Here is a 10,942-nt window from a genome sequence, read left to right as displayed (position 1 = left end):
CGCGCGGGCCGCACCAGGCCCCTGAGGGAACCCGGCAGCGCCCGCCCCGGCAGGAGCCCGCCGCCCTGCCGGCACTGCAGCACAGGGCGCCGGCGCCGCTGCCGGTACGCGGACCCCCCGCCGAGGCGCCCCCTGCCCGATGACCCGTGCCGGGACACCCCCCCGCGGCCCTGCGCCATGGCGGCAGGCCACGCTCGGAGGAGAGGACTGCCCCGCCAGCCCCCGCCCAACCCCTGCCAGCGCTGCACGCGTGCGCGTCCGTCCCGCGTGGTGAGGCGGTAGACCTCCTGGCCGCGAGGGGGCGCGGCACCTGGCCGGGCTGCTCTCGGTCCCCGCCCTGCGGATGCTGGGAAGGGAGGGGGGGAGAGGGCGTCTCCCGCTCGGCGTCACTCCCAGCATGCAGCGCGGCCTGCTCCTGCCCCTGCTGCTGCTGCCGCCGCTGCAGCTGCTGCCGGGGGGAGAAGATGGCGGAGGGAGGCGCGGCGGATCTGGAGACCCAGCGCACGGACGTCGCGGCGCTGCTCAAAACCGCTCTCCGCAAGGGCGACACCTGGTGAGGGAGGAACGGGGGGACCCGGGCTGATCGGCGCAGGCGGCTCCCTCCGCCCCCGGTGCCGCTTGCCTGGCGGAGGGACCGACCTCCTTTCCCTCAGCCCCCCCTGCTCCCGGGGGCGGCTCGGCCCCTCGCTGCGCTGGGGACTGCCGAGGGGGGCAGGCGGGCGGCGGGGGGGGGTGGGGCAGCACCATTGCCCCCCTTCCCGCCGCACGGGTCCCTCAGCCTCTGTCAGGGGAGGACCGGCCACCTCGGTGCGGCGGGGGGCCCTCGGCTCGGCCTGCGCTGTTGGCGACCGGCAGGGCCGCGCCGCGCCGCTGAGGCGCCCGGCGGGGGCAGGCACCGAGGTCAGCTCCCTGCCGGGCGGCGAGCGGCGGGGGAGGGGCGGCAGCGGCCTGACTGGCGGAGCGCGGTGCCGGGTGGCAGCCGCGCATGGCGGCCCCGGACAGCCGGCGGCCCGGCGCCCGCGGGAGGCGCGTTCGGCCTGGCGGCGGGAAGCACTGCAGCAGGGACTGGGGCCGGGGGAAGAGCTCGGCTACTGGGCGTTTATTCCATTACCCAGGCTGAAAGGGCCATGGCGTCACCTTCAAGTTGTCAGAAATTGTATCTGTGCCCTGGGTGGGGTGCCCTGAAGCCCGACCACGGCTGTGATAAACCTTACGTTTAAATTTTATTTTGGCTGTGAACCTATTAACTGCCTAAGAAACAGCCCCCGAAGGTGCAGACATGCTCTTACAATACCTGTTATGCAGTAGGCCGTTAAAAAAGATATATTTTCCTGGTCAGACAGAAAGTATCTGTTAGTACGACGTACAGATTGTCAACAGAATAATCTGTGGTTGAAAAGAATTAGGTTAAATAGACACCACTTTCTAGTGTGTATGTGGTAATTGAGCTTCTGTAGTTGTAGTTCTCTGAGGCTAGGATATGGGTTTTTTTTTAGAGGGGAAAAGAAAAAAAAAAAGAACTGATATTTTTTCCACTACTCAACTTCTTCTCTTCCTGTGTGAAACTGTCAACCAAAGACAAAGGCTGAAGCGTTAACTTACTGAAAATTAAGTATGAATACACAAAAGTAGAACCTGCCCACCTCATTTCAGCTGTCATCACTCACTGTTCCAGTTCTATAAAAGACTATATTTAACAGTGTTGATACTGCAGCATGTGTCAGAAGCATACATTCTGATGCATTATTCAAATACTGCTGAGTATATGTTTAGTTCTGGCATACGAACAGACTGCTCTTAAACTGGAAAAATATAATCAACTAGAAAAAGGAAATCAATTCACATGGTAGTGTTGAAAATGACCAGCCGTGCTAAAAGGGTGCTCAGACTTGTAATCTTTTAAGACTTTTTTTTTTTTTTTTTTCCCCCAGTGGTTCTGTTGGGTACTTCCCAAGTACTATAAAAATGTCTCAAATAGTTGTTATTCATAGTGAAAGTAACTTTATGACAAAATTACATGATGATTAAAACAGTAACTTTACTTCACTTTTTTTACATTAAATGTTTTAACATGAAAAAATCAGTTAAGTTGAAAAAGCTGAACATTCTCTGAAAAGAAGTATCTAGCTGTGATTATGACATTAATATTAATCAAGTGTTTTAAGACTGAATAAGCTACGGTGAAGTCTTACTAACTTTGAGTCATGAACTATTACATCTAGCTACATAAATGTGTATACATGTGCGTTCACAGGATTGATATTTAAAGCTATGTATTTAACTTCGCAAATTAAGGGGTATGTTTAGTTCAAATGCTTTTTTCAGAGGTATTTTGTCAGTAGCTTTTTGATTTTTTGGGGCATCAGTAAGGAATCAGAACAGTTAAAGGGCTGTAAGTCATGAGTCACAATTGCGTTTTTTTATTCATTCAGTAGTAAATACTGCTGAAAAAGATATGAGCAATGCCGTATCAGCTTGTTTAGTCTGAGCTTTAAAGCACTAAAATACAGTCCTTTTAACATTACTGGTTTATACCGAAAGTCTTGTCCATGCTCTTCAGAATTCAGATTATAAGGAACAGTAAGCTGTGTAAGGAAAGTATAAAGCTTAGAGGGTTTCCCCTAAGAAAAAAGGAACTAAAGAATAGGGCAGAGAGGTGAGTCTTGTAGTGTTTTTTAAAGAAGACATTGAATTTCATCAGTAATTCAATGCACTGTGGAGAGAAAAATGAAACTGACTTGAAAGGCAACGTTTTTAGAGTTAGGTATTGGAAAAGAATTGATAGAATCGGGAAACATTTTGAACAGGCAGTTTAGTAAGCTGTAGAATTTGTTTCATTGGATGTTTTTAAGAGTATTTTGGGGATCGTATAGGTTAAGATGTGTTGCTTCAATGGACAGTCAAGGCCAGTGTCTTTTGACTGTTCTGTCCTCAGGGACAAGGTTTGGGGCTAGCTTCTCCCAATAGTCTTTTTTGCATTCTTTTATGGGCAGCTAATAAATTATTAAATTAGGAGAGATTGAGGATTCTTCCATCTCTCTGTTTATCTGCTTTTTCTAAACATACATTAAATACGAAATTTAAGGTTTTCCAAGCAAGAATCTCCTTCATTTATCAGTTGTTTTAAATAATGTTGACCACTTGTATTAGTGAATTCAACATAAAGCCCACACTGTTGTTCCATGGAACTTGAAATATATATCTGTCTGTTGTCTTCCAATATTATCTAAAGGATCTTCAGGTTCTGTGGTTGAAAGATCTAGAATTCTTTTTTGGAAGAGAAGAAATGCTGTGTTTCATGGTGTATCTCACAGTTCTAGTGTCTGATATGATTACTTCTCGGTGTTTTGCAATTCTGCTGATGCTTGGCAAGTGAGTAGAATATAGTTTGTGGGGATTTTAACCTCTCATTTAGAAAGACAAAATATATTGGTTGTTACAGCTGCAAACAAATTTGAACTCCATCAGTGTCTTCCTGTATCTGCTGTCAGAAATTGAAGAGCTGTTGATGTTCAATCAATTTTTTAGCCACTGCATAATTTGCATGACCAAGTGGTCTTAATGATGTTATTTAATGCCTTTGTAGCTTCAGTGGTATTCTTGAGGAGAACCTTGCCAAGTTTTTCTGTTTTTAGTGTCACTGAGGTGCAGCTTTTAATACTGAAAGTTAGTGGTCTTGGAACAGTTTTCATAAAGCAGTGATGGAGACTATAGTCAATTCTTGTATGTGACTACTTCCTGTGTGTGTATCTCTGTAATTGCCTCCCCATATTGAGGTATAATTTCCTGTGTATACCTTTAAGATCACTTCCAGCCCTGCTTTCCCTGTAGTTCTGTTTTGCTGTGACTCTCTTAGAGATGTTGTCTCAGTTGCTTAAGTATGACATTACAAATGCTGTCGCACTCTTTACTTTGCTACCTTTTGGGCATGTTTGCCTTCCAAGGTTTAGAATGTGAGACCATGTTTCTCACCTTTTGAGTATCACCTGCCAATAAATGGTTCATTTATAGTGGGTAATAGTGACTAATAATGGCTAACAACACAGGAGTCAGTTGCACCAGTTTTTCTTCTCCCTCCCACTGCCCCAAATTTCCCCACTGTGCTGCGTTCATCTATTGCTTGCTGTAGCAATTTGTGAGCAGATGAGAATATAAATGTTACTTATATTTTTAAAAGCAGTAACTTGGAGAAGGATTGGGCTGTTAGAGTAGACAAATAACTATCGCCAGGAGTTTATTTGATGGCTAAGGGAACAAATGCCAACTTCAGATGTTTGAATAGGGAATACTGATTACAGTAGAAAGTTGTACTGTATACAGTAATACATGAGTAAAACCATTCATACTGTCCAGTTCTGGTGTCCACATGTCACAGAAGGTGTTTGTTTGGAACGAGTTCAAAAAAATCTCAGAATTGAATAGGGAAGGCAGAAGCCTTGACTTGCAGGGAAGAGCTTTAAGAGCCTTTGTCTGTTTTGATAGAATGTTGAGTTCTGTGCTGAAATACTTACATAAGAAGAAGATGTCTTCTAGGATAAAGATTTTTAGACAAGCAGATAAAGATTTAAGACACTGCCTGTAAACTGAAGCTAGTCAGAATTAGAGCAGAAGGAAGATGTTGATTTCCAGCCCTGCTAGCCAATGAGTTTTGGTGCCAGTCATCACTTTATAGAGTGCTGAGATAGATTCTTGATCTGTTCTTGATTTTTAAGCCTTGCAAGTTACAAAATCTACAGAAGTATAGTATTTTGAGTTCTTTCAGGTGTCTCTTACACAACACTTCTGCAGTTCTGGTGAGTCCAGAGGGAGTACTGTTTTTATCCATAGGGTATGTTTCTTGGAAGGTGAAGAAAATACTCTCATTTTTTTGCACCATGAGAATTTTATTGGCTGTTTAATTGTAAAACTAAGTCACTGAAAAGAATAAGTAAAAATTTGAGAAGGAAAAATCCTCCCCAGTGAATGATCAGTTGATATGAAAAGTTCAACCTTAAAGAACTTCACCTCCAGAAACGTATTTAAAGAATTTCCCCACCGAAAAATGTATAAGCATTTTAATTCTGGTTGCAATGAAAACTCATGAATCTTGATGAACAGGCATATAGCCCTACTTGAAAACGCTGCAGTGCCCGTCATTGATGATAACCTTGATGCTGAAGTTCTTAGCTTTAATAGCATTTTACGCTGTGGTCTTCTCAGCGTTCTCCACATTTGATCATCCATCATTGTGCTGTACATGTTCAGCATCTAGATTGAACATTAATGGAAGATTTTACTTGATTTCACTGAGAGCATGATGAGGTGTTATGGACCTGCACCTCAGTAACGTTTGGAATAATGTCCTATACTGTTCTGATAGTTTCATATAATAAGAAACAAGGAGCGCTATATCAGTGTTCCAAGGATAGAATTGAGAATTGGTTGCTTTTTCTTTCAAATGAGGTTTAAGTTGCTGATTTCTGACTTTAAGACTTTGTGGTTGAAGTTTTGTGTTAAATTTGTCTCACTGCATGTGGAATAGTGCAGCATTTCACCAACAGCTTATGAAGACATACAAAATGTTTTAAATTCTTCTGGGAGAAAACTTGCAATGGAAATGTGTAGGTGCACTTTTTTTCTGTGTAATTGATTAGGCAGGGTGAGAGCACGGTAAAATGAAAATCATGTTTGTGCCAGGCTTTTGCCTGAAAATTGGAGGTCAAACATTGATTTAGGAGTTAGATTACTTTTAATAAAAAGTCTTTACTGAAATGGAAAATTGGTACATGTGTACAAAATACTTACATGGTTGTTAATGTTCACACAGCAATTTTAAACTAAAAATGCAGTACATTAATTTTGGCTGAATCGGACGTTTTGGTCAGGCTCTTGGTGATGTGTGAAGTGCTGCTTAGGCACCTTGTGGAAACTGAGCATGGGGAGCTGTAGGGGGAATCTGACTGACTGATCAGTTGATTTGTAATCATCTTGGTGCATTTAGTTGAACAAAGCTTTTATTTCTGCAGGGGAATGTGAAATACTTAGACTGAGATATCTTAAAAATGGGAGATAAGCAATGTAATTTTTTTTTTCTCTTCGACTGATGGATTTTTTTTCTGTGCGTTTACCTACATTTTTAATAAAATGATGGTTTGGTTCATATGTGATAGAATAATTACCATCTTGAACTTCCAAGAACTTGTTATTTCTGAAAGAAGATTTAATTTTGAGGCATCTATTAATCATGAATGTACTTAGTCAAGCAATTTTGGCTAGCTTAATCAGAATAGGAATACAGGTACAAACCCATTCTTACCTTTCTTATTTTTATAGTTGCAGTTGTGCAAGTACAAAAATGGGATGCTGTGCCTTTAAACAGGAGTCCTAATTTGCTTTCAGCAACACAGTTGTTCCACTTTGTCCTCAGTATTGCTTAATCTGTACTCATGCACAGTGAGGAGAGGAAAAAAAAACCTCACCTATCTCTCTGGACAATTTGCACAGTTTTGCTGTTAAAAAGTGAAATAGCTTGTTTTCGGAAGATACGATGTCCCAGCAGTACAAACTGGTGGAACGAGTGTCTCTCTGTGAAATGTCTTTATTGCATATTAAAGTTAACTGTTTTGATTTTGAAGTTGAAGGACTGACCTATCAGTCAATATAAAAAAATCTAGGTTACATGTTGTTTAATTATGTCTATATATAACTGAGGAATGCATTCAGACTGCTTTTGACAGCAGTGGGAAATACCAATAGCATTGTCATACTGTTCAAATATTTTTCCATCAAACTGGATGTTAAGGTAAAGAATGAATGCTGTTGTATTTCTGTGATGTTGGTACTGTGTTAGTAAGTTTTATTAAATCAAAATGTTATCAACCATGAGATAATTTAAGAAATCAATTGGCAACTTTCCTGCTAGTACTATTATTTTCTGTTGTTGAGCAAATAATGTTCATATGTGGTCACGCAGCTGCAAAATTTTAAAACTTGCATGAATTTATTATTGATTTTTATCAATTGTTGAGTTTTTGTTTAAGAAACGAAGGTGTATTTACAAGTGTTGTAATAGCGTCATTCTTTTGTTCTCTTAAGTTAATGTACAAAGGCTGTAAGTAATCCTATTTTGGGCAGCCCTAAGTCTCTACACTTGATTATTCATAAGGATACAGTCTTTTCTTGGTAGTTTTAATTGACTGACCCAGTTGTAGTGGGTTTGCATGGCAAGGTTTTGGTAGTGGGGGGCTACAGGGGTGGCTTCTCTGAGAATTCCCCCATGTTCAACAGAGCCAGTGCCAGCCAGCTCCAAGATGGACTCGCCACTCGTCAAGGCGAAGTCCATCAGTAACAGTGGTAGTGCCTCTATGATAACATATTTAAGAAGGGGGGGGGATGGGGACGGATGTATGCTCAAGGTCAACTACAGCCAAAGAGAAGAGTGAGACTACGTGAGAGCAACAACTCTGCAGACACCAAGGTCAGTGAAGAAGGAGGGGAGGAGGTGTGCCAGGTGCTGGAGCAGAGACTCCCCTGCAGCCCATGGTGAAGCCCATGGTGAGGCAGGCCGTGTCCCTGCAGCCCATGGAGGTTAACAGCGTAGCAGATACCCACCTGCAGTCTGTGGAAGATCCCATGCCAGAGCAGGTAGATGCCTGAAGGCTGTGACCCAAGGGAAGCCCACACTGCAGGAGGTTCCCTGGCAGGAGTTGTAGCCCCATGGAGAGAGGAGCCCATGCTGGAGTGAGTCTGCTGGTAGGACTTGTGACCCCATGGGGGACCCATGCTGGCACAGTCTTTTTCTGAGGGACTGCATCCTGTGGGAGGAACCCATGCTGGAGCAGTTCCATGAAGAGTGTCGCTCCTGGGAACAACTCATGTTGCAGAATTTTGTGGAGAACTGTCTCCTGTGGGAGGAACCCCCCCATGCTGGAGCAGGGGAAGAATATGAGGAGGAAGGAGTGGCAGCAACATGTGATGAACTGACCACATCCCTCTTCCCCATCCACCTGCGCTGCTTGGCAGGAGGAGGTAGAGAAAACCGAGAGTAAAGTTAAGCATGGGAAGAAGGAAGTCGTTGGGGGAAGCTGTTTTAAGATTTGGCTTTATTTTTTATTATCCTACTCTGAAAACTAATTTCCCCAAGTCAAGTTTGCTTTGCCCATGACAGTAATTAGTGAGTGATCTCTGTCCTTACCTTGACCCTTGAGCCTTTTGTTATATTTTCTCTTCCCTGTCTGGTTGTAGAGGGGAGTGATAGAGGGGCTTTGGTGGGCATTCAGCCAGGGCCAGCCCACCACACGAAGGCATGGCTATTAACTGGTAATTGTGTTTTAAAATTTGAATATTTTGTATAGGAGGAGAATGACCAAAATACTCGTTGGTATGCCTATATTACAAAAGATAATAAGATAAGTTCTCTGTAATTTCTAGATAATATTGAAGAAACTTAGGTCCAGTAATTGATGAGAACACAACCAGGAACCAGACTAACAGCCCTTAATCACAGACTTGAGCAGTCCTTTGTAAATTCCAGAAATAATTACCATTTTATCCCACTTCAGTGGGACCCAGAGAATAACACGTGCAGTAACCTTTTTCTCAGTGTTGTTGTCTGTAGGGGCTTAATATATGAGGTTCAGTAACCAATGTAAACTCATCCCAAAGGTAGATTTCGTCTGTACAGTGTCTTCAGCTAAAGCAAGTTTAAAATAGCTCTGATTTTTAACTTTTTAATCTTGGTTTACAGTATTTCTAAACAAAGCTTGTTTGCTTCTAATCATGAGAATGAAGTGAAAGATCACATTTTTATATAGCTTTGAGGAATATATTTTACAAGAAAATAATATTAACTAAAAATAGGTCAAGGTCAAAAGTAATCTGTGCTTTGAAAACAACCTGAATATAGGAAAACAGGAATAGGGAAGTAGGTTGAAATGTTAAGCATTGTGCTTTGTAATTGTCAATACTTGTCAAAAAAACTGTTCAAATAAAACAATTATTTAAAGAAAAGTTATGCCTAAATGGGAATATAGTATTGGCAGATAGCTTCTGGCAGAAATAAGGAAGAAACGTTTGACAGGTGACAGCAGATATATCTTACAAAACAATCTGAAGCTCCGCTCAGAGTTAAACACTGAGAGTACTGAAGTAGGCTGGACTTGAACTGGGAACGTGTTCATGAACATGTTGTATAGCTTTTTGATTGTACTTGCTCAGAAAATTTAAATCTCTTTAAGGTTATGTAATACAACTAAGAGAAAGCACCTAAACCAAATTAAACTGTACAAATATTTCCAGTATTATTAATATCTAAAATACCATATTTGAGTGTAATGTTCAGCAAATAATACATGCATGGTTTTGCTTACTTTTAGGTAAGGTTTGAGGCTATTCCAGTATTTATGTATTTCTGTTACAAAGTTGTTGGTTCTAAGTGACCTTAGTATAATCAAACTTGGTGTTTGTTTTCATCAAGCAATTAGAGGTGACTGATTTATTTGAAATGCCTATATATGTCAAGCATTTGCTGATTTGGAGTTAAATAGTTCACCTAATTTTGAAGTAGTCTTAGTTTTAAGGCTTGCCCCTCAAAATAGCGTATCTAGAGATTTGAGAGAGTTCTGTCCTTCAGTCTCTATTACAAATCCTCCAGGTGTGTTTTACCGCTGAAGGTGTGTTGGTTGTCCTGCTCACTAGCTTGGCTGATGACATCTGAGAGAGCAAAATTTGTGTTCTCTGCTTGAGTGAGATCTTGGTTCCATCCAAGTTAAGTAACAAATATTTCTTAATCATAGTTTTAAAAAGTGGATAGGCTGTATTTTTTAGCTTTGCTAAGGTGTCCTGGGGTAGCCTTCTCAGTCTGGTCCACAGTTCAGAAAAACTTCTGTAACAGTAGATTGGTTTGGAATTCTTTCCTTCATTAGGTAATAGTAACAAAAATAAAAGCAAAACATTGTACCAAGTTTAATGTACAGACATTTTGTGTCTCTGTTTCACTAATGCATGGTATGCTATTTTTGTATCTGGGACAGCACATACTCAGTGAAGCGTATCTGGTCTCAAGTGCCTGCTCTGAGTTTTTAATAATTTTCCCCTAAAAAGTGAACTAAAAAACGATCAAATCTTACTTATGAAATGAGGTTTTGGCAGATGTAGTTCTGTTTGCTTGAGGTATGTCTTTTTCTCTTAAATTACTGGATGCCCTTAGTAGGTAATACTTAATTTTTAGGTGGCTGATTGTATCATGGATATTGTAACATTGATGAAAAGATACACTGTTGCCTTCATACAGTTTACCTTCTCTGTTTTGTGTAGATGAGTAGACTTGTTGATCTTGGTAAGAATGCTATATTGAGTGTTTTGTAGGATCAAAAGCTTATAGCCTGAAAATTTCTGATTTTTACTTTTTCTGTTAATGCTAAGAAGTCTGGATTTTAGCTACGTAAGTGCTTTAGCAGACTGATCCCCTAAGCTGAGCATGGTGTAATTGCATTAGGGTTTTTTGCAGCATAATCTTTAACATGGTATATCCTGTTTGCATAAAGATGAGGGAAGTGTATGGCATTTGAATGCAAATTTCCATTTTCCCTAATCTTATTGGAAAAGTAGTATTTAATCTATTGATTAAGAACAAGTTCTTGTGAAGGGGGGAAGATCACAGCTACTGTGACTGTATTCCGTAGGAACTCAAAATAACCTCTCTCCTGTATCAGATTTCTATTGAAGTAAAAGTAGCAGAACCCTCATTAAAATGCCTGATACGTATAAAACATACATACGTATAGCCAGTAATTCACTGTAAGAATTCAAAACTATAGTATCAGTTAGCATTTTTTTAAATCTATATTGTTTTGGTTTTTTTCCTTGGCTGTATTAAATTCACTGAGTGCTTCTTTGCATGTAATGCATGTTACCTCAACATTTTTGTAAACTGGTCTACTAAGTTTGCTTTTAAGAACATCAG

At 41.4% G+C, this 10,942-nt stretch overlaps 1 protein-coding gene across 3 annotated transcripts in view; it reads left to right on the top strand.

The window, feature by feature from the left end:
• Positions 1 to 388: 388 nt before the first annotated feature.
• The window catches only part of USP15 (ubiquitin specific peptidase 15), a 70,132-nt gene continuing 59,578 nt past the window's right edge, over positions 389 to 10,942 (top strand). The window contains exon 1 of one of the 3 annotated variants that reach the window (XM_027793439.2): positions 389 to 553. In XM_027793439.2, coding sequence (XP_027649240.1) covers positions 465 to 553 — 89 coding nt within the window. In that variant the 5' untranslated portion in view covers positions 389 to 464. The remainder of the gene's footprint in view (positions 554 to 10,942) is intronic. The other 2 variants (XR_008747713.1, XM_005242078.4) reach the window with 2 other exon arrangements.

Source organism: Falco peregrinus, chromosome 6 (genome assembly GCF_023634155.1).
Source record: "Falco peregrinus isolate bFalPer1 chromosome 6, bFalPer1.pri, whole genome shotgun sequence".
NCBI classification, from domain to species: domain Eukaryota; kingdom Metazoa; phylum Chordata; class Aves; order Falconiformes; family Falconidae; genus Falco; species Falco peregrinus.
Note: the sequence above shows the minus strand (reverse complement) of the source record. Positions and strands in the feature narration are given on the sequence as shown.